General features: G+C 69.8%; 1 protein-coding gene across 1 annotated transcript; it reads left to right on the top strand.

Annotated features, from left to right (window-relative positions):
* The first annotated feature begins 1,154 nt into the window (after positions 1 to 1,154).
* Positions 1,155 to 21,241, top strand: RARA (retinoic acid receptor alpha). The gene is made up of 9 exons (XM_040087489.2): positions 1,155 to 1,235; positions 7,760 to 8,055; positions 18,198 to 18,346; positions 18,451 to 18,592; positions 19,415 to 19,575; positions 19,660 to 19,836; positions 19,938 to 20,142; positions 20,314 to 20,472; positions 20,939 to 21,241. The coding sequence occupies exons 2-9, from the start codon at positions 7,878 to 7,880 to the stop codon at positions 21,148 to 21,150; spliced, it is 1,383 nt and encodes a 460-aa protein (XP_039943423.1). The 5' UTR covers positions 1,155 to 1,235; positions 7,760 to 7,877; the 3' UTR covers positions 21,151 to 21,241.
* The last annotated feature ends 1,227 nt before the right edge of the window (positions 21,242 to 22,468 follow it).

The following is a 22,468-nucleotide window of genomic DNA, read 5'->3' as shown; positions in this document are numbered from 1 at the left end:
GTGTGCGGGGAGGGGGCCGGCGCCTGCTCCGCGCTGGGGTTGTCCCGGCCTGGCTGCCCGCGACCGGCCGGGGTGTCCAACCCGGTGAGCACACGGGGGAAACTGAGGCACGGGAACGTGCTGAGTGGCCTGGTGGGCACCACCCTCCTGTGTGGGCACGGTGGCATCCTGACAGGCGCCCAGGGGCGGCGGGGGCCCGGTGTGACTCCCCCCCGGGGCGTGTGCTGAGGCTGCCTACGCTCCTTATATGTGTGTATTCCCAGGGGAGCTCCTGCCCCACTGCCCTACCAGCCCTTGTGCCGCGGGGTCTGGGCTGTGCTGGTGGGTGCAGGGCCTCGGGTGCCCTTTCTGGCCTCCCGGAATGTGGCTGGGGATCCCGCGTCCATGTCCGTGCCTCCATTGCCATCCCCTTCCTGGGACCAGCATCTCCCCGGGGACAGACAGAGCAGGGCATCACCCTGGGAACAGGCACTTTATACCCCTGGGTGCCATAGGTGCCCCCAGCCCTTCTCCTCTGAGCCTGGGGGTCACCTCAGGGACTCCCCATCCCGCTCCCCTCTCCCCTCCAGCGTGTTCCCATCTCTTCCCTACATCCCTGTGTGTTTTCCCTCATGTGGGTGCCCCAGTGGGGGGGGTGGGGGTGGGTATCCAGAGGCAGAGAGGAGGGAAGCCTGCTGAGGAGGGGGTGAGGCGTTGGAGCACCTCCTCCTGTGAGTGTGGGGGGAAGAAGGGTAAGGGGGAGGCATCGAGGTTGCGGTGCGCGGCCCCTTTAAGAGCCCCCCCGCCGGCGCGGCGCGCGCACCCACTTTCTCCCCTTCCGCTTTCTGGAGACTTCAAAGAGTTACAAAGCGGCGCCGGCCACGCCTCCGCCACGCCCCCGCCCGCGTCCCATTGGCCGGCGGGGCGGAGCGGGGGGCGTGGTCACCGAGAGGGGCGTGGCCTCCTCCCGCTCCCCCCCGCCCTCCGCCGCCGCTGCCGCCGCCGCCGCCGCCGCCCCGCCCGGCCCAGCCCCGGGTAAAGTTTCCCCGCGAGCACATGACTCGCAATGGCCGCGGCCGCCGCTCGGTGAACCCCCCCGGGAGCCCCCACCCCACCCCTCCCTCACCCCTCTAAGCCGGGGCGAACCCCCCCCCCCCCGCCCTTTCCCCCCGCTTCTTCCCGGTGCCGCCGCCATGCAGCCACCACCGGGAACTCCCCGGGTTTAAGGATTTCGGTGTTGGAGTCTCCGTGAGCAGGTAATGAGGGGGTTCTGGATCTACCCGTGGGAGCGGGGTTGGGAAGGAGGGTCTTGATGCGGCTCCGGTACCGCCTCTGGGGATCCCCCTCCGGTAACGGGTGATCCCGGGGTTCCCGCAGCGGGGGAGGGACTCCGCCGGCCTGCGGGTGCCGGGAACACCGGAGCCGCAGCGGGTTCGGGATCGCGGCTTTGGCCTCTGCCTCCTACACTGAGCTTGTGGGTGCCGGAGTTCCCTCTCCCGGTACCGACCGCCTGGGCGCTCCCGAGCGGCAGCGCTGCCCCCCCCACCCCGGGGCGGGCTCCGGGGAAGCTCCGGTACCCTCTGTAGCCCACAGGGGACCGGAAGACCGCCACAGAGCGCGGTGCTGGGGAGATCTCCCCGGGATTACCGAGCTCCCCTGGGCCGCCGGTGCGCGCAGCCACATTCCCCCCAACCTCCCCGCGGCGGCGGGGGGGGGGGCGCCGGGGCCGCTTCCCCTTTCCGGGGGGGGGGGGGGCGGGGGCCGGGGGGGGGTGGGGGGCCGGGCGCGGGGGGGGCGGGGGGGGCGGGGGGCGGGGGGCCGGGGGGCGGGAGCGGCGTCTGCGCCGTTTCCTGGCCGGCGGGCGGAGGAAGCCATCGCTCTGCGCGGCTGACAGGGCGGCGGCGGGCGGGGGGGGCCCGGGGGAGCCGGGCTGGGGGCGGCGGGGCCGGGGAAGGGACCGTGGGTCGTCGCCTCCCTCCCGCAGCAGCTGCCCGGGGCCGGGCCGGGGGCGGCAGAGCCCCCGCGGGCTCTGGGCGGATGGGGGTGCTGTCCCCTGGGTGTTGGACCCCGACAGAAGGGGGACCCCCCCCCTCCAGGAGCGGGGAGCAGCCCCCCGGGCCGTGCCGGGCCGGTGCGGAGACAAATCTGTGCCTCTGTCCCCCAAATCTGTCCCTCTGACCTTTGACCTCGTTGGTGGCAAGGGCCGCCCCGCAGCGCGGCGGGTGCTGGGGGGGTCACGGGGGTTCCCCGAGCCGGTCCCCCCGCTCCGAGGAGCCGGGCAGGCACCGGCTGGTGGCTCCGGGTGCAGCACCCGCCGCGTCCTCACGCCGGGATTAGCGGGCGACGGCTCGGTGGCTTAGCGGCCCCGCGGCCACTGCTCCCGGGCCATATGTCACCCGTGGGCCCCCACCCTGCCCTTGGGGGTGACCTTGCTGCGGCTCGGGGATGTGCCTGCTGCCGTGGGTGCTCGCAGCAGGGATGCCCGTGCGTGTCCCGATGGGTGTCCGGACCCTTTGCTCGCAGCCCTCCCGGGTGACACGGTGACACGGCCACCGACACTGGGATGGCAGGAGCAGGGCAGTGCCTTGTGCCTCATCCGGCGCTGCCTGCGGCTGCTCCATCCCACAGGGACGCCTGGCTTCACCCAGCTGTCCTCGTACATCCTCCGTGTCCCCGCGCTCGGTCCCCTGTGGCAGGAGCAGCGTCGCGGCCACGGAGCCTGGGGACAGCCGTGCCACCGCCTGCCCTGCGGCGCTGGGATTCACCATCCCGCCGCTCCGGATCTATTTATATCCAGGAGGTTCTGGTGTGACAACGTGCCACATTTGGCCGCTCGTGCCCTGAGCCACTGTCCTGGCAACGTCCGGCGCCCATGCCAGTGCTGCCACGAAGAGGTTGGCTGGGCTCTGGAGCCCCCCCCCCCCCAGCCCTTTCTGGGGCGCTGCTGCAGCACGTCAGGGCTCTGAGAACCCTGAGTCCCCTGCAGTGCGTGCCTGGAGCCTCAAGGTGCCCCATGCCATGGGGCACCCCTGTGCCGCAGGGCCCCCCCCGGCAGTGCCGGCCCCGGCGGGGGGGGGGGTGTGCGATCATATCTGCGGTGACACATGTGCTGATTACGGAAAATGGGTTAATCTCCCTGCGGCTGGAGGCGGCTTAGCGGGGGGTAGCTCGTGGCAGGGCCCGGCGAGGGGCCTCGTGCGCCCGCCGTGGCCTCCGCTGTCCCCGCCGAGCCCCGGCTGCCAGGCAGCGACGAGGGGGACATGGCAAGGGGACGTGGCAGCGGCGCACGGCTGCCAGTCCGGGCGCGACGCGGTGGGTCGCGGCGGCTGCGGCGCGGAGAGGTTTGGCCCCCCCCAGGTACATCGAGGTCTCCGCTCCCCGGGAGCCTGCCCAGGCTGGGGGCACGGTGCCACCAAATCCCGGTGTCCGGGGGTTGTCGCGCAGCCGTCTGCCCGCCGGGTCCCCCCGCGCTGTGTCCCGAGCGGCCCCGTGCCAGCTGCACTTGTCTGCCGGCTGTCGCCGAGCCAGCGAGGGCTGTCTGGGGCCGCGCTGTTCCCGGCACGCCATTCCCAGGGCGCCGGCTGCCGCCGCAGCCTCGGCTAAAAACAACCGGGACTGCCGCGCGTGGCAGCCGGGGCACCATCCCCCTTGCTTCCCGGGAGCCCCTGGAGACCTGGGATGGGGCACTCCGGGACCCCTGGGATGGGGCACTCCAGAACTGCCAGCCCTGTGCCTGTGGTTTCCTGCTTTCATCCTGAGCGTTGGGATGCAGCGTGGGGATTGGGCTGTACCTGGGGATGTCCCTTCCATGGGTGCTGGGTGCGTGTCCCCAGGGTGCTGTGGGGGGCAGCCCACGGTGTGAGGGGCTGGCGGGTCAGGCTGGCCGGGACACCGCTGGGTATTTAGGACTGCTCCTCTCAAGGCAGCCACGGTGCAGCCAGGCCGGAGCGGTGCCGGTGGTGGTGTGGCACAGCTGTGGCCATCCCGGGGGCCGTGGCGGGGGCTGGGGCACCTGTTCCCGCAAAAGAATGGCGCGTCTGGTGGTGGGTGCGGGAGGCGTAACCGGAGCGGCGCGTTCCCGGTGTAACCGGAGTCGGCCCGGCCGCAACAGGTGGAATTTCAGTTTGTGGCTCCTGGCGGCAGCGACATGTGGGGTGCTGAGGATGAGGACCCACCCTACAGGTCCAGCGGTGACTCCCTAGGGTGCCCATGTGCCTCCATGGGCTGTGGAGGCCAGCACGGACACCATCCCAGCACGGACACCATCCCGGTGTCCCCATGGGCCAGCGCCGTGTCCCTGGCCCTGTGTCTGTGCTGGAGGAGCGGTGCTGGCTCGGTGTATCTTGCAGTTGGTGTTGGGATGTGGGAACACCGGTGCTGCCCGGGGACCTGTGGTGGGTCCGAGCAAGCTCCTGGGTCGGCTGCTGGCCCCGGCGAGTGGGATGAGCGTCCTGGGGTCTGCACTGGCCTCAGCATCCTCAGATTGCTGCTCCCAGCAGCCTCAACTCCTGCGCTCGCTCCCTGGCCGAGTGTGTGCCGCTGGCTCCGGCCGTGCCGCAGGCTGGGCATGATTCACGCCTGCCCGGGGACGTGAGAAACGTGACGGTGACTCACCGTGGAGAGCTTTGGGGATACCGGGAGAGGGTCTCTCTCAGCAGCCCTGTCAGGGGGGCACCTCACCAGCCCAGCACGACGCTGGCTTGCCCGGGAGGGGCCGGTGGTGGCGGGGGGCAGCGGGGGCAGCCAGGCCCTTGGCCTCGCGTGCGAGGCCACCCCGAGCTGCCTCTGCTGCCAGCGAGGAAACCGCAGGCTGCAACCGCAGCGGCTCCGCAGGCGCTTCCTGCCCTGCCCGGAGGCTGCCATCCTGTGCCCCCGTACCCCGGCACGGCAACCCCGCTCTGCCCGCACGCCGTGGGGGCAGCCTGGCACAGGGAGGGTCCCCGTTGCCTGTTCTGGTCAGGGTGGGAGGACGTACGCAGCGGCCGCTGCCGGATTTGGGGAGCGCAGGATGGTGAACCCTGTGATGGCAGCGGGGACAAGACCCGGGGGTGGCAGGTCAGTGGGGTCATTAGTCAGTGGGGTGATACGTCAACGGTGCGACTGACTCTAGGGTGGCAGAGGAGCAGGGTGAGAGAGTCTGGGGTGACGGGGGCTGTGACAACTGGGCCGGGACTGAACTGAAACCTGTCCGCCTGGGAATCGAGAGTGGCAAGGGGAAGCTGCGGCCTGGAGCACGGTGCCCGCCGGCATGACAGGAAGGGCTGGGTCGCTGCCCGCTGCCCTGCCAGGCACCCCCGAGCACCCCCGGCCCCGCTGGCCCCCCGCTGCCGGGGGTGCCAGGGCGGTGCCCCCGCTCACCGGCGTGTCACATCCGGGCGCTGGCGCTGCCATCACCGTGTGCCCCGACAGGAAGCACAGCTGGGTTTGGGGGTGTGACATGGGCTGGGGGGCTGCCTGCACGGGGCGTTTTGGGGAGCGTCAGGGTGGGCTGGAGGTGTAGCTGGCTGGGGAGGCGGTGTTGCGGTGTGGCCATGCTGGTGGGATCCCGGTTGCTCTGTGGATGATGCTGGCTGTGCTGGACGTGGCTGTGGGCACTGAACCCAGCCTGGGGGGTCACAGTGGGGCACTGCCTTTTTGGAAGGGGTGTTTTGGGGGACTGTGCCAGCGCTGCATGGCCTGTCTGGCCGTGCAGAAGGCTTTGTGCTCTCTTTGGGGTCACAGTGGGATGGTGGCTTGTGCAGCTGTGTCCAACCCCAGCTGTGCCACCCCCCAAATTGTATCTCCCACCAGCCCCACTGCTGCTGGCCCTGGGAATGGTCTGATCTGCGTGTCCGTGTGTCTGTCCATCCGCTCCCGGGGGCCACCCCCGGCCTGGATGGGAGGTTCCTCGTGGATGGATTTGGCCCGGGCCCTGCAGCAATGTTTTCCGGGGCTGGAACGAGGCGCTGGATTCCAGGAAGCTCCGGGCCTCGTCCAGCTCCTGCAGGGACTGGAGGAAAAGGCGTTGGGGCGGGTGAGCATGGGCTCTGCCGAGGGGCTGCACGGCCCCTGGCCCCACGCTGCTGACCTGGCAGGCTCTGGGAATGCAGCTTGGTCAGAACACCCAGCACCCACATTCGGGATGCCCAGTTGGGGAGCAGCTGTGCTGCGCCGGGGGCTGTGGCAGCACGTGGTCCCAGGGGAGCTCCTCTGGGCAGCAGCTCCTCCTGCCCGCCAGCACCCACGGGAGCAAGGCCAGGCGCCGTCCCCAGACCCTCCTGGCCGCTGCTGGAGCATTGGGAAGGGTGGCTGGGGTGCACGGTGACCAGCCCGGCGGCGTTGGCCTCGCTCGCTCCCTGGCCGGCGTTGTGGGGGGGGGCTGAGCGGGTTGAGTAATTGGGCCCCGGCACGGCTGGCGCGGTGCCCAGCGAGCACTTGGCACCGGCAAACATAAACAGTTCTTCCCGCGCCTCCCTCCCCTGGCTCCCCCCGGCCAGCACAACTCGGGGGCCACGGCCTGGCCTGGGTGGGGGGGTCCACGGGCAGCCCCCCACACCGCGGGGTCCCTGCAGTGCCATGTGTGGACACCACCGAGGGTTGTCCCCTCGGTGTCCGGCACCATCCCTGGCAATGCCTGTGGGAATCCCACACTCGCTGGGGCACCCGGTGTTGGAGGGGATGTGACCCTCACCCAGCCGCTGATGGGTGCCCGTCCCAGGGGTGACAGGACCGTGGGTGCTCCTCACTGGGTGCTGGCGTGAGTTGGGAGAACGGGGGGTCCTGCCCTCAGTGGGTGCAACCAGCTGGGTTCTGGGGGGGCGGGCAGGGCCATGCCCATCCCGGCCCCTCCCCAGCGCCTTGCCGGGCGGCCCAGCCTTGTTCCTCTGGATCCTTTTCCGCCTCCGCGGGGCCGGGAGCCAGCACTCTCGGCAAATAAACAGCCCCCGCCGGGCCCCGCGCCAGCACTTAAATAAACAGCCAGCCCGGGATTGTGAAAGCCCCGCGCCCCCCTTCCCGCTGCCCCCCGACTGGCCAGCGCCGAGGCGTCCGTGCCCACCGGCCCGGCCTGGGAGCTGCGGGCGCACGGCGTGGCTCGGCACATGGCACACGGCACATGGCACACGGCACATGGCACATGGCGTGGGGCGAGGGCTGCGTCTCGACGGGCACTGCCCGGCCCTGCGGCTGGCAGAGCCCCCGGTGCTGCTCCGGGCGCCCGAGCCCCCTCGAGATCCGCGCAGGCGTGCGGGGAGCGGAGCCGGAGCGGGCGCGTGGCCGTGACGGCAGAGCCGGCCTGGAGCGGAGCCGCTGTCCTCAGGGGACCCCGCTGTGCCCGTGTGTCCCCCCCCCGTCCCCAGCTGCCCCGTAACCCCCCCAGGCTGGGGCAGGGGCTGCTGTCCCCAGGCCCCACTGCGTGCCCCGTCTGCCGTGCCTGGCCTGGCGGAGCGGGTTTGGGATCACGGTGTGGCCTTTGGCTGGAGGGGGGTGCCCTGTGGGGCCGCGGTGTCCCCAGACCGTCCCCACAGCGTCCCCCCCGGCCCCCCACCCCCAAGTCAGCTAAGCTGGGATTAGCGAGCTGCGCCTGCCGGTGCCGCCGTCCCGGTGTCGTTAATCGGGGGGATCGGCGTTAATCCCGCACGGAGCCCCAGGCCCGGCCGGCTGCGCCCTCCTGGGGCCGGGAGGGGATGTGGCCCCGCAGGGGCGCCTGGGGAGACTGAGGCACGGATAGAGGGTGGTCCCACGGAGTGGGGGTCACTGGTCCCAGCCCCTCTGCTAATGCCCCTCTCTGCTTCCCCCGCAGCGCCGCAGGACCAGCGCCAGCTGTGAGGACGGCCCGGCAGCAGGGCACCCGCGGGCCCCATGCTCTGCTCGCCCCCGGCACCCCGCACCTGAGAGCCCCCCACGCCAGAGACCCCACCATGGCCAGCAACAGCAGCTCCTGCCCCACGCCGGGCGGGGGGCACCTCAATGGCTACCCCGTGCCCCCCTATGCCTTCTTCTTCCCGCACATGCTGGGGGGGCTCTCGCCGCCCAGCACCCTGGCCGGCATCCAGCACCAGCTCCCCGTCAGCGGATACAGCACCCCGTCACCTGCCAGTGAGTACCGCGGCCCTGCGGGGGCTGGTGGAGCCCCCAGTGCTGGGGGGGTATGTGGGGACCCCTCCGGGCCAGGCTCTGTCCCCAGCACGGCGTGTGGGTGCTGGTCCCCGGGGCAGCGGCGCTGGTGAGGGAGGGTCTCCCTGCTCCCAGCCACCCCTGTGGGCAGCTGATTGTGGGGGCTCCGTGCTTTTCCCCACGTGTCCCCGTGAGTGCTGCTGCTGGGGAAACTGAGGCAGGGAGCGGTCGGTGGCTCTGGTGGGGTTGTGCCATTAATTGCAGCCGCCTTCGTTAGCGGCTGTTTTATGCGCCGGTTGTTAGCGGCCCGTGGGCCCTGGCCGGCGTGTCCCTGTCCCTCCAATGTGACCAGCCTGGGTGCCAGTGGGCTTGGTGGGTGCTGTGTCCCCGTGGCGGCTCTTTGTTCGCCGGTGGCGGGGCCGCCGTGGGGGAGGCCGTGAAGGCGATGAAGACAATCATCGTCGCGGCTGCTCCCGATTCCATTTCCCCGTGACAGCCTCGTCCATCACGGCCCCGGTAATCACCGCCTGCCGTGACGGCAGCTGGGAGCCACTGGAAGTGGGCTCCCACCCGAGGTCCCCCGGAACCGGCACCCCTCCGAGTGCCTCGGTTTCCCTGCAATGCCATGGGGTGGCTGCTGGACCTCTTCTCACGCCGGCCCCACGGTGGTGGGTGCCCGTGCCTGTTCCCTGCAACAGGAGTGCCCTGCGGCGCCAGCTGCCGGGGAGAACCCCGTGGGTCGGGGTGTGGCGGGGCCCCCCCGGCCCGTCCTTGGCCCCGGGGGCCGGTGCAGGTCCGGGCAGGGCCGGCCCTGGGTGCTGTCCCCCGCCGGAGCCGCCCCGGCGGCGGTGGGACCCAGTGGGACCAGTTCAGCGACTGGGTGTCGGCGGGTGGGGCCACTCCCCCGCGCTGGCTCTGGGGCCATTCCAGGCGTGTGGGAACAGGCTGGGGGGGGCCGCCTGTGTCCCCCCCGCTTCCCTGACACTGAGGACAGGGCCACGGGCACGGCTGGAGGGTGTCCTGGGAGGGGTGGCCGACCGGCGAATCGTGCCTCAGTTTCCCCTTGGCACCCTGCTGGGTGCCCGAGGGATGCAGGGGGTGGGGGCACCGTGCCTTGCTGCCCCCCCTTAGCATCCCCACAGCCTGGTGGGTGCTCTCTGTGGGTAGGTCCCGCAGTATTGGGGTGTGCCGTGGTGCTGCTGCTCTCGCTCCTGGCGCAGGGAGGTTCTGGTGTCTGTGTCCCGCCCGCGGGGGGCCCGGTGCTGCCACCCCCTCCTCACCCTGTGTCCGGCTCTCGCCAGATGTGCTGCAGCTGCACGGCCTCAGGGCCCTGCTGGGGCTGCAGATGCCCCTCCCGGGATTTGGGATTGGACCGGGCAGCCCAGCGGGTCCGTGGGTGCCAGCATGGGGATCTGGTGGGTTGGGAGCTGCATGCGGGCATGTGTGTGCTCCCGTGGTGGAGGTACACGCGTGTGCCCTCTGCGGGCTGGGTGTGTGTGCGTGGAGCTGCCTGTCCGTGGCACCGTGGGCTGCTGGCAGTGCATGCTCAGGTGTGTGTTTCTGTGTCACATGTGTGTGTGTGTCAGTGCCTGCTGTATGTGTGTGCACCTCTGGGGCTGTGCAGGGTGTGCGTGTCTGTGTCACACGTATGTGTGTCAGTGTCCACTGTATGTGTGTGCACCCCTGGGGCTGTGCAGGGTGTGTGTGTCTGTGTCACGTGTGTGTGTGTCAGTGTCCACTGTATGTGTGTGCACCTCTGGGGCTGTGCAGGGTGTGCGTGTCTGTGTCGTGTGTGTGTGTGTGTCAGTGTCCACTGTATGTGTGTGCACACCTGGGGCTGTGCAGGGTGTGTGTGTCTGTGTCACGTGTGTGTGTGTGTCAGTGTCCACTGTATGTGTGTGCACCCCTGGGGCTGTGCAGGGTGTGCACGTCAGTGTCACACGTGTGTGTGTGTGAGTGTGAGTGTGCACTGTATGTGTGTGCACCCCTGGGGCTGTGCAGGGTGTGCACGTCAGTGTCACACGTGTGTGTGTGTGAGCACCCGCTGTCCCTGTGTGTGCACACCTTGGGCCGTGTGGAGCATGCACACGCGTGTCACGTATGTGTGTGTGTGTGTCAGTGCCCGCTCTGCCCGTGTGTTGGTGACAGAGCAGGGTTTCCCGTGTCCCCGTGCCAGGTGTGTACACACACGTTGGTGCGTGTTGCTGTTGAGTCCTGCCTGCGCCCTCACCCCCATCCCTGGGGGCTCCGTGCCGCCTGGCTGTCCCTGGAGGTCCCCTCCCCTTGCCCGGTGCCGGCCCGCGGCGTGTCTCGGGTGTCCATGAGGGGCTCCCAGTGCAGCCGGACTCTCCCTCGCCCTGATTCCCAGGCCCGGCTGCGGGAATCGGGACCCCAGCCCGGCCCCCTCCGCAGCCGGGCCCCCCCGGCCCCGCTCGGCGCTGCCGGGACGGGGGGCCCCGCGCCCGGCCTGGCCTGTCACCCTACCCGCTGGCTCCGGTTTCCTCGCGCCGCAGCCGCTCCCCCGCAGCGCCCCGTAATTAATTAATTTTTAAAAATTAATGAGCAAAACGTGCTCCCTGCAGGCCGGGGGGTGGGGGTGGGGGGGCCGGGGGGCCCCGCTCAGGGCAGTGGCCGGGGAGCCCCGCGGGGTGCGGTGCTGGGGACCCCCCCGGGCCCCCCCCATCCTTGCCCGGCAAAGATTGATGAGGCGCTGGGCCCCCAGCCTGGGAAAGCCCATTAGGCGGAGGTTCTCTATCACTGTCAGGGGCCGGGGGGAGCCGCCTGCTCCAGCCGGGAATTCGCCGGGCTCAAAAGCGGCTGAAGGGGATAAATGGGGTCTTTTGAAGTGGGCGGTCGAGAGGGGGGCTGCGGGGCCCGGGGGGGGGCTGCGGGGCCCCGAGGTGCCGGCGCGGCGGTGGGGGAAGGGCTGCGGCCAGCGCCCCGGGCTGCGCTCGGGGGGTTTGTGTGGGGGTCCCGGGTGTCCCTGTCCGTGGGGACTGTGACCCTGTGATCCCACAGCCAACCCCTCCGGGCACGGCGGGTCCCCGTGGGCTGTGGGGTTGGGTTTTCATCAGCCTTTTGGAGGCATCGCTGTCCCCCCGGAGCATCGCTCAGGGAGCGGGGCCAGGAGGATGCGGGGCTGGGGATGTTGCTGGAAGGGCCCTGTTTTCGTGTCCCCAGGCTGCTGGTGGGCAGCGGCTCAGGGCGGAGTGTCCCTGTCCCCCTCACACTGCGGGATTGCGTGGGGATGTCCCCTCGCCCAGTTCCTCTTGGCTCTGGAATTAAGGTTGGGGTGGGTTTTTTTGGTTTTTTTTTTTTGTTTTTTTAATCTCTGTTTCTTCCTGTTGCCGCCGACGCGGGACGGGAGGGGATGCGGGATGGGAAGGGATGTGGGAAGCGGTGCAGGAAGCGATGCGGGATGGGAAGCGCTGGCCGTCGGGGCGGCCGCCGGCACGGCCCGGCCGAGCGGTGCCACCGCCCGCGTCCCCTGCGCCGTCCCCTCCGTCCCCTCCATCGCAGCCACATTCTTTCCAGCGCTGGTAAATGAGTCAGAGCAGACATTTGTCATGTTCGCTGCAGGAAGTTGGAGCAGCGCTGGGCTTTTGTTCGAAACCTGCTGGCTAAGCAAAGCCCCGACTTGCCATTATTATTTAAACAGGCGCTGCTGCGCGGCCCCGCACGAACACACGGACACGCACACGCGTGCACAGGCACACACGCACGGACACGCGTGTGCAGACACACGCGTGCACAGGCACACACGTACGGACACACGCACACAGACAGCCACATGGGTGCACAGCCACACATGTGCAGCCACAGAGCCACACATGCACACAGGACAGTGACACGCACACACACAGTCACAGAGCCACACGGACACGCAGATGTGTGCGGCAGCGCCCGCAGCCTCCCATCCCTGTCCACACGCGTGTGCTCCTCCCTCCCACGGCAAGGCCCGGCTGGGGGGGTCAGTGGGGCTCCTCTCCCCCCAAGGACAGCCCTGGCGTGGGTGCCGTGGCGTGCCCGCTGTGCAGCAGCGAGATCACTGCGGCGGGAAGTGGCACCCCCGGGGCCTGTCCTTGGCGTGTGACCGTCCCCGCTCTGCGCTGGCAGCGCTGTCACCACTCAGGGGTCCCCGGGTTTGAGTGTCACCTTCAGCAGGGGCTTGTGTGAAGGGGTGGAGTGGTGGCGCATGGTTCTCTGCCCTGCACGGGTGACACGCCACCGCACGCACAGATACAGCGGGCTGTGCACACGCACACGCGTGTGTTCACGTTCTCAGCTGCTCCCGTGCGCGGTGGCACACGGCGTCACGCACACGTGTGGGTGTGTGCGGGCCGAGTGCACACACGTGTGCGCACATCGGCTGCCCTGCGCTGGCACACGCAGCTCCCCGTGTGTCCGTGCGGCGGGAACCCCTCTGCAGCGGGCATGCAGACAGGCGTCATGCACGGGGAACACGCGTGAACACACGTGCACATGCATGCACACAGACCCACCCTGGGCGAGGGTCAGGCTGAGGTGAGCCCTTCCCGCGGGTTCACCCGCAGTTCACCCGCATCCCATTAGGCAAATGAGCCGCGGCCGCCGGGCAGCCCCCGGGACCCCCCCGGGACCCCCAGGACCCCCGTCATCTCCGCCGGGCAGCCCCCAGGTCCCCCAGCCCCGCCTTGAGCCCCTCCCCATTTCGCTCCCGCGTGTCGCTGCTCCCGCGTGTCCGCGTCCCTCTGCCCGTCCGTGTTCCCCTGCGTGTCCCTTTCCCCCCGCGTGTCCGCGCCCTCTCGGTGTGTCCATTTCTCCACCGCGTATCCCTGTCCTCCTGCGTGTCCGTGCCCCCACCGCGTCTGTTAGCCCCCTGCATGTCTGTGTCCCTCTCGGTGTCCGTGACCCCCCCACCCCGCATGTGTTCGTCCGTATCCTGTGTCCGTGCCCCCCCACCCCCGCGTGTCCGTGCCCCGTGTCCGTGTCCCCCTGCGTGCGGCCCCGCGGCGCGGAGCGGGTTAAGCTGGCGACCGGGGCTGGCGAAGCCGCAGAGCCGGCGGGGCTGCGCCTTCCTCCCCTCCCCTCCCCCCGCCTCCTCCTCCTCCTCCTCTTCCTCCTCCTCCTTCTCCTCCTCCTCCTCCCGCCGCTCGGGCGCGGAGCGAGCGGCGGGGCCGCTCCGCGGGGCGATGGCAGCGCGGTGCGGGGCGCCCCGGGGGCGCGGGGGGGGGCACTGACCGCCCGGGGCCGCCCCGGCCGGGGGAGCCGCCCCCGCCGCCCCGGGACCATGTACGAGGGCGCGGCGGTGGCGGGGCTGCCCCCCGGCCCCTTCCTCCGCATGGATTTCTACGGGCCGGGCCCCCGGGGCTGCCCCCCCCGCCGCCCCCCGCCGTGGAGCAGCTCCGGCCGCTGTAGGTACCTGCGCACCGGGGGCTCCCCTCCTTCACATCGGCCCCGAAAGGGGAGAGCGGCCCCGAAACCCGGGCGGGTGTGGGAGGGGGAGGAGCTGCGGGGATGGGTGCGGGGGCCTTGGTCGTGGGCGGGGGGCTGAGCTGAGTGCTGGTCCTGGAAGAGTGAGGGGCTCAGCCCCCTCAGCCTCCTCCCCACCAGCTCCGTGCGCAGAAGCCGGCGGCTCTTTAAACACCCCCTGCCCTATTTCGGCCGCAGTCGGGACCTCGGCGGCGAGGTCGGTGAAGGGGGGCAGGGGGTCGCCTCTCGCCCCCCCCCCTTCCTTCCCGCAGCGGGGTCCGGGCAGCGCCGGCTCCGTCGGGAATTTCGCTCTCTCCTGATAAAGGCTCCGGGAAAATCCAATTAACTACAGACGGAGCCGCCGCTGCTGCCCAGGCGCGGGGGAGCCCCAGCCTGGGCCCCCACCCTTCCGCGGATCGGGAGGTCCCTCTGGGCCGGGGGGTCCTGGGTGTGGATGTGGGGCCGGACCAGCCCTGTTCCGGCTGGCGGGACCCTGCCTTGTGTCCCTGAAGGGGTCACGGCCCGGTGTCCCCCCCGTGCCCATATGCGGGGGGGGGCACGGAGGGCGTGAGGACACCGCCGAACCGGGATGGGCGGGGGGGGGCACGGGCAGCGCGCTCTGGGTGCCCGCGGCGATGGAGAGCCCAGCTGTGGTTCGTGCCCAAGGTGTGGGGGGCGAGTGAGGTTCGGGTGGGGGGGCTGGAGGAGTCCCGTGCCCCCGCCGCGGGCAGCCAGTGCCCTGGCACCCAGGGGCCACCGCAGCGGCCCAGGGAAAGTCCTGCCGGGTTCCGTGAGACTTTCACCCCGATAAGGGCGGGGGCCCGTGGCGGCGTGCCCGGCGCTGTGCAAAGGGTGTGTGGCCGTGGACCCCCGCTCTCACTCCCCTCATTGTCTCGGGGCCGCTCGACCTTTGCGCTGGCACGGAGCGCGGCCGAGGGCCCTTTGTCTGCGCCGGGGACACGCGGGGGCTCCCGCTGCCTCTGTGACGGGTGGGGGCTGCCCCGAGGCCTCGCTCAGGCGGGGTGGGCAGGGGGGTCCCGGGCTCCAGAGCAAACCCCTGAGCGCAGAGCCCCCCGGCTCTGTCCTCAGCAGGGTGGCTGGGGGCCATTGCCCTCTCTCTGTGCCCCCCAGCCCTCTCCGTGGGCCGCAGCGCTGGGTGGACGTGGGTCCCCTGCCCCGGCTGGGGCACCTCGGGGCTCTGGTCACGGTGACCATGACCTGGCGAGCGCGTGGGCAGCGGGCGCTGGCAGCACTCCCTGGCTCTGTGCCCTGCTCCCGACGTCACCCGAGGTGCCGTGTCTCCCCAGGCCAGGGGTGCCAGCCCGGGCAGGGCTCGGTGGTGTCGGGGCAGCCGTGCTGTGCCTCAGTTTCCTCAGAGCCAGCTGCGGCTGTGCCCGCTGGCCCCGCGGTGCTGGCTGCCGGCCCGGCGTGGCACGGCACTGCCCTGCCCGGCAGGGTGTGTTGAGCTGGCAATAGGAGCCAGAGCTGCTCGGGGGGCACGGGGAGCCCACCCACACCCCCAGAGAGGACCGGGGCTGCCACCATGGGGAAAACGGAGGCACGAGGCAGCTGCTGAGGGTGCTGGAAGGTCTTGAAGGAGCCCACCAAAACAGTGGGAACCCCCTGCCCCTGCGGAGCCGTGTGCTGTCGGGGGGTTTTGGAGAGCTGTGGGGGTGTGAGGGGGGTACGTGGGGCTGGATTGTGCCCGGCACCCCCCCAGCTGGGCACATGGTGGCCTCACATGGCCTTGTGAAAGCTGTGGGTCACGCACAGACGGGTGTGTCGGGGTTTTGGGGACGCCTGGTGCTGGCAGGGGCAGACGCCGGGTCCTTGGGCAGGATGCCCCGCGGGGACCAGGCGGTGCCCGCTGCGCTGAGCCCCGTGGCCCGTGGTACTCGAACAGGACCCGGCACCCCACGGCTCAGGGCTCCCGGCGCCCTCTTCCCTCCTCCCTCCCCCTTCCCCTGCAGAGGCGCAGGAATTCGGGGCACGTGGGGTTCTCATCCGCAGGGAAGCCCCGGGTGGGCCTCCACCCTCCTCTGGGCGGGCTGTGCCCCCCTGGCACGGCCAGGGCTGCGGGGACCCCCGCTGACCCCCGCTGCAACCCTCGGGTGGGTTTCCCTCTCTCTCCCCCCCCCATCCCGATCCTCCCCGCTCCTCTGTCCCGGTCTGTCCCGGAGCCTTGGCGGGATGGTGGCGGCGCGGAGGCCGGTGTCCCCCGGGGCGCTGGCACACGGGGTGTCCCCGCAGGCGCTTTCCCACGCCAGGGCGGGGGTGCGGGTGTCGGGGTGCCCCGGGGTCCCCCGGCGCGGGCAGGAAGCAGCCGGCGGGGCCGCGGGCGGGGGCGGCGCGTTCAGCGTTCACCCGGGATCCGGCCGAGCCGCAGCATCTGGTCTGCAGCTGGAGCCGGGCTCCGCTGCCTCGGCCGGGGGGGACAGCGGGGTTCCCTCTGCTGCGGGGGCGCCGCGCTGGGGGACGGCATGTGCCCGGGCATTGGGGTCCATCGTGTCCCCAGCTGCACAGCCCTGTCCCAGCAGGGGAGGCTGGCACCCGTCCTGCCCTCTGCTCAGCGCCTTTGGGCGCTGCTCTGTGCCCTCCCCGTGCCCCCCAGGGGAGCGAGGGGCACCGGGCCCCGATGTTAGCATGAGGGGGGCTCCTGGGGAGCTGGCCAGGCTGGCGGCTGTGCCCGTGTCCCCTCCGCGGTGGCACCGTGGTCCCCTGGCTGGTGACAGGGGATTCCCGGGGCGCTGGCGCAGCTCTGCCAGCGCAGGGACGCGGAGGGAGCCGGGTCCCCTCCCCCGCTCCGCACCCAGCACATCAAAATCTTGTCAAATCCGCGTTTTGTGAGTGCAGCTCTCCACGAGGAAGTTCTTAAATTATATAAAAGAGGCGATAAATTATAGACGACGTTCGCTCAGTCACTTTAATGGCTCCGCTCCCTCGAGTGGCAGCGGTGATTTATTCAGCCCGGGAGCTCTGCCCGGCGCTCGCCCCCGCGCCCGTCCGTGTCCCACCCCGCACACCCACATCCCACCTCGCAGCCCTGTATCCCACCTTGCACACTCACGTCCCTCCCTGCACCCTCCCAGCCCACCGCACACGCCCAGATCCCGCCTTGCACACTCCCTCGGTGCCCCACACACGCGTATCCCACCCTGCACAGTCACCTCGGTGCCCACGTATCCCACCTCACACGTTCCCCTTGTGCCCCCCACGCTCGCATCCCGCCCCACACGCTCATTTCCGTCACCTCAAATCCCACCCCACGTACTCCTCACCCTGCCCCGCTCGCTCCTGTCACACCCCGCACATTCCCCGTCCCCGTTGGCGCCTGGGGACAAGCGTCAGGGGTGGCTTTGTCCTGTTGTCCCCCCCCTGGCCCCATCCCGAGGCCTTTGGCCAGTGCCCCACGGCACTGCCGGGCCGGGGATCCCCACCCCTCGCTCCCCAAAGCCCCCCACTCCACCGGGGCCCCTTCCCCGGGCTGGGTGTCCCCGGCCGGGGCTCCCCGCAGCTCCCCGGCCCCAGGGGGACTCTGCCGGCCGTGGGGCCCTTTTTGGGGTGCAGGGGCCGGCGGGGCAGAGGGGGGGGGCCGGGCTCCCCCGCCGGGCCTGGCCTTTAATATCCTGTTTGACTGGTTCGCTTGGCTCCGCTGCAGAAAAACATTCGCAAACATCCCAGAGCAGCCGGGGAGCGCTTAACCCCTGCCTGGCTGCGCCCCACGCCGGGGGTGCACCCCGACTGTGCTGAGCCCCTGCCCAGCTCCTGGGGTGCACCCTGACCGTGCTGAACCCCCATGCCCCGCGTGCCAGAGGCACACACAACTGTGCTGAGCCCCTCCCCGTGCCAGGGGTGCACCCCAACTGCACCGAACCCCCTCTCCTGCCCCGACTGTGCTAGGGCAGGGGCCGAGGCTTGACTTGGGGGGTTTGGGCACCTCCTGCAGGGTTCTGGGGGACAGGGCGGCTTCTGGGGTGCAAGAAGCACATGCCTCGAGGTTTTGGGGTGCAGAAGGAGAGCGGGCATGTTCCACGAGGTTTTGGGGCGCAGGGCTGTGTCCCCTGTGCTGCCAGGGCCGGGGTCTGCTGGTTCTGGGGACAAAGGCAGAGCTGGCCTTGGGGGTGTCCTCCATTGGGGGACCTCGGGGTGGCCAGTGGAGAGCCACGGTGCCTGTCCCCTCCTGGGGGGGCCATGCTTTGGCTGGGGGTGGTGGGTGACCCCGGGGCTGCGGGGGTCACACTGTACAAGTGGGGGTCACCTGTTCGTGCAGGTGTCACACTGTACGTGTGCCCACACATGTGAGTGAGTGTGTGGCACCGGCCCCCCCGCCAGGCTGGCCCTGCACCCTCCATCCCCCCATCCGCCTGGGCTGGGGGCTCCTGGGATCCAGGCCCTTTTCTTTGCCTTTCTTTTCTTTCCCTTTTTTTTTTTTTTTTTTGTCTGCCTGAATTCCACATCGTCTCCGTGACCTGGAAATGTCACGTTGCATCTTCCCAGCACGCGTCCTCTCCCCGCTGGCCCCGCTCGACCTGGCGCCAGGGCTGGGGTGGGCAGCTCTGGGCTGGGGCTGCCGGGACCCCTGGAGCTGTGGAGCAGCCGTGGGGTGCGGGGTGGGGGGGGGTCCCTGCCCGGGGGGGGTGCTCAGTGTCCTGAGTGCCGCCCCTTCCCCACAGCCGTCGAGACGCAGAGCACCAGCTCGGAGGAGATCGTGCCCAGCCCCCCGTCGCCCCCACCCCTGCCCCGCATCTACAAGCCCTGCTTCGTGTGCCAGGACAAGTCCTCGGGGTACCACTATGGGGTCAGCGCCTGCGAGGGCTGCAAGGTGAGCGCTGCCGCCGGCCCCGACCGCCGCCGCGGCTCCCCGGCGTGCCCGAGGTGCTCGGGATCCCCGTGCCAGGCGCTGACCGGGGCGCGCGGGGTCCCCAGGGCTTCTTCCGCCGCAGCATCCAGAAGAACATGGTGTACACGTGCCACCGGGACAAGAACTGCATCATCAACAAGGTGACGCGCAACCGGTGCCAGTACTGCCGGCTCCAGAAGTGCTTCGAAGTGGGGATGTCCAAGGAGTGTGAGTGGGGATGGGGACGGGGATGAAGACCAGGGATGGCACGGGAATGTGTCCTGGTCAGGGGGCTCTGGGTGTGACGGGCCATCCCAGAAGCCCCCGCCGTGTGCCCAGCAAGGCCTGGGGGGGGATGGGGACCCCCTGGGATTGTGTCACAGCCTGGCAGTTGCCCGGGCAACCTGTGATTGATAATGTCAGAGATAAATGACGCTTCTTACGAGGCCTCCCGGCTCCGCTGGCAGTTGTCATGGTGCCCGGCTGTGCCCCCGCCGTGGGTGCCCGGGGGATGGGGCTGCTGAGGCACAGCTGCCTCCCTGAGTCCTACCCCATCTGCCAACCCCCGGGGGTCTGGGACCCCTGGGAGGAGCTGGCAGAGCCTGGAGAGCCTGGAACTGCCAGGGGGGTTCAGCATCCCAGGGGCTCACCCTGCCTCTAAGAGAGGTCCTGGCCCTCAGCCCACAGAGGCTGATCCCTGCAGGGCCGGGGCTCCTCCCAGCTGCTCCCCCTTCCCCAGCTGCCACCTCCAGGGTCCCTCCCGTGTCCTTCACCCAGCGGCTCAGCTGCCATTCTCTGTCCCCGGGGTCCCTCTGTGACGTGTTGGCTTTTCGGAGCACCGTCCCCTTGGCCAGGGGTGTGGGCTCCCAGAGGTGCAGGGTCTAACTGCACCCCTAATTGCTCCTAATGCCTTGGGGGTCGTTTAAAGGAATCTGTGGGGTCTATGGCTGCGCTGGGAGCTTGTCACTACGTTGCTGAAGGGCAGAGTGTGGTGGGGCAGGGGCCGGGTGGCACCGGGGACAGGTGACAGTGACCCTGCCATTCCCGCAGCGGTCCGCAATGACCGAAACAAGAAGAAGAAGGACGTGCCCAAGCCGGAGTGCTCGGAGAGCTACATCATCACACCTGAGGTGGAGGAGCTCATCGAGAAGGTGCGCAAAGCCCACCAGGAGACCTTCCCCGCGCTCTGCCAGCTCGGCAAATACACTACGGTGGGTGTCACGGGGGTCCTGGGGGGCTGGGGAGGGTGTGCCCTCGTCCCCCACCGTGCCCTCATCCCCCACCTCCCACCACAGAACAACAGCTCGGAGCAGCGCGTGTCCCTGGACATCGACCTGTGGGACAAGTTCAGCGAGCTGTCCACCAAGTGCATCATCAAGACGGTGGAGTTCGCCAAGCAGCTCCCCGGCTTCACCACGCTCACCATCGCCGACCAGATCACCCTCCTCAAAGCCGCCTGCCTCGACATCCTGGTGAGCACGGGGACGGGGACGGGGACGGGGACGGGGACGGGGACGGGGACGGGGACAGGGAGGGGACACCAGGCTGAGCCCCCCCGCCCTGTCCCCCCCAGATCCTGCGGATCTGCACGCGCTACACGCCGGAGCAGGACACCATGACCTTCTCGGACGGGCTGACGCTGAACCGCACGCAGATGCACAACGCGGGGTTCGGGCCCCTCACCGACCTGGTCTTCGCCTTCGCCAACCAGCTGCTGCCGCTGGAGATGGACGACGCCGAGACCGGGCTGCTCAGTGCCATCTGCCTCATCTGCGGAGGTGGGTGCAGGGACGGGCACCCGCCCGCCCAGTGCCCGCGGGCCCCCGGCGCCGCCCGGCCGTCCTCCCGCAATGGCCGAGCGAGGAGACCCCCAGATGAAGCCCGAGCGGTGGGAGCTGGCAAAGGGGGATGTGCTGTTCCCCCCAACCACTGTGTGCCCCCCTCCCCAGACCGCCAGGACCTGGAGCAGCCTGACAAGGTGGACAAACTGCAGGAGCCACTGCTGGAGGCACTGAAGATCTACGTGAGGAAGAGGAGGCCCAACAAGCCCCACATGTTCCCCAAGATGCTCATGAAGATCACGGACCTGCGCAGCATCAGCGCCAAGGGTGAGGCTCCTGCGGCTTTGGGTCTTGAGGGAGCATCCAGGGGACACTGGGGGGTCCGGGTCACTCAGCATCCTCCAGAGGGGATGAAGAAGAGGACGCAGCCAGCGCTTCATCTTCCAGGGATGCTGGGGATGTGTCCCTTGTCCTCAGTGCCCAGGGAGAAGCAAAGCTGGGGGTTTGAGGGTGATGCTTTCAGGGTGTTGTTTTGGCGCTGTCACTTTTTGGATGCCGTTTTTGGGGTACCGGTTGTGGGGTGCCACTTTCAGGGTGCTGTTTTGGGGGCGCCCGTTTGGGGACGCCAGTTTCAGCGTGCCATTTTGGTGGCGCCATTCTGGGGGGTTTTAGGTGCTTTTCAGGGGTTGCCACTGGGGTTTTTTTGGGTGCCCTTTGCAGGGGGGGGGGGTGGTGTGCCATTTTGGGAGCGCCAATTTCTGGCAGCACCCTGCTGACCCTGACCCTCCCGCAGGCGCCGAGCGGGTGATCACGCTGAAGATGGAGATCCCGGGCTCGATGCCGCCGCTCATCCAGGAGATGCTGGAGAACTCGGAGGGCATGGACACGCTGGGGGGGCAGGCGGGCGGCCCCCGCGGGGGCAGCCTGGGCCCTCCCCCGGGCAGCTGCAGCCCCAGCCTTTCTCCCAGCTCCAACCGCAGCAGCCCGGCCACGCACTCGCCGTGACCCGCGCCCGGCGCGCGCCAGGACAGAGCCCGGCACGCCAGCGCGGCTGCAGCCCCCCGGGGCGGACTCCTCGGCAGCCCCCCGCCGGAGCGACCCCCCCTTTCTTTGCAGGGACCCCCCCCAGCCCCAGCCCCGGGCCCAGCGCGTTGGTTGAGTCACATTTCAGGGGCGCGGGGACCTCGGCCGCGGCCCCGGGGACGCCCCGGCCCCACCAGCACCAGCACCCACGGGATCGCGACCACCGAGCCACCCCCAGCCCCCCGCCCCGGCCGTCCGCGGGGGGGGGGGCCCGGCCAGCCCCGCACACCGAGGAAGCAGAGTCATTTAAAAGAGAAGAGAAAGCAAAGTATATATATATAAATATCTATAAATATCTATAAATACGTTTTAAAACCTTTGTAAAAGTTTGGAGGGGTTTTTAGGCCTGTGCAGGTGGAGGGGGGCACGGCGGGCGCTGCCGGGGGAGGGTGGGGCGGGGGGGGGGGGAGGGTGGGGGCACACGGTTTATTATTATTAAATTCATTTTTTTTTGTTGTTGTTGTTGAGATTTTAGTGGATTTAGAGTCGGGGGGCACCGGGCGGGCCCTGCCCCGGCCCCCCAGGCGGGGAGGGGACTGTGGGGGGCACAGGGTGGTGCCAGTCCCGGCCTCGCGGGGATGGGGGGCCCGGCCCTGCCGGCACGGGGAGGAACGGGGAGGGGGGACGGGGGGGGCTGGCTCCAGAATAAAGTTTATTTATTCTAGTGCCTGGCTCGTTATTCTTGTGGGGGTACCAGGGGAGGAGGGGGTGCAGGGGTGGGGAGGAGATGGCACCCCAAATCCTGGTCGAGGGGGGTTGTTCTTTGCTGCAGGAGGGCGGTGAGGACCCCCCCCATTGCTCTCCTTGTCTGGTCATCCCCAAAGGCTGGGACAGGACCCTTTGGGGTCTCCTCAGCGCCCTGAAGCTCTGACCTTGCCACACCTGAGGTCACAGTTGTGTCCCTCTATGCCAGGGCCCAGCCCTGATGCGTTTGTGACCCTCCCAGCACAGCGTTTGGGGGCCGCCCTGGCCCCCCCCCCCCGTGCTGGGCTGGAGGGTCAGGGGTGTTCCTGCAGGGATGTGGAGGATGGGACCTGTGCAGGGACGGGACCTGTTTGTTTTCTTTTTGTCCGTATTTTTTTTTCCCCAGCAGCTGCCGGGTGAGGCCCATCCGCTGCCCACAACAGGAACCGGGGGCAGCGGGGCACAGCCCGGCCCAGCTTCCCTGGCGCGGCGAGGACCGAGACCCCTCCGGGGCAGGGAGACCCGCACTCGCCGCCGGGCTGAGACCGGCCAGCGG

Source organism: Hirundo rustica, chromosome 27, assembly GCF_015227805.2.
Source record: "Hirundo rustica isolate bHirRus1 chromosome 27, bHirRus1.pri.v3, whole genome shotgun sequence".
Taxonomy (NCBI): Eukaryota; Metazoa; Chordata; class Aves; order Passeriformes; family Hirundinidae; genus Hirundo; species Hirundo rustica.
This window is presented reverse-complemented; position numbering and strand designations above follow the sequence as displayed.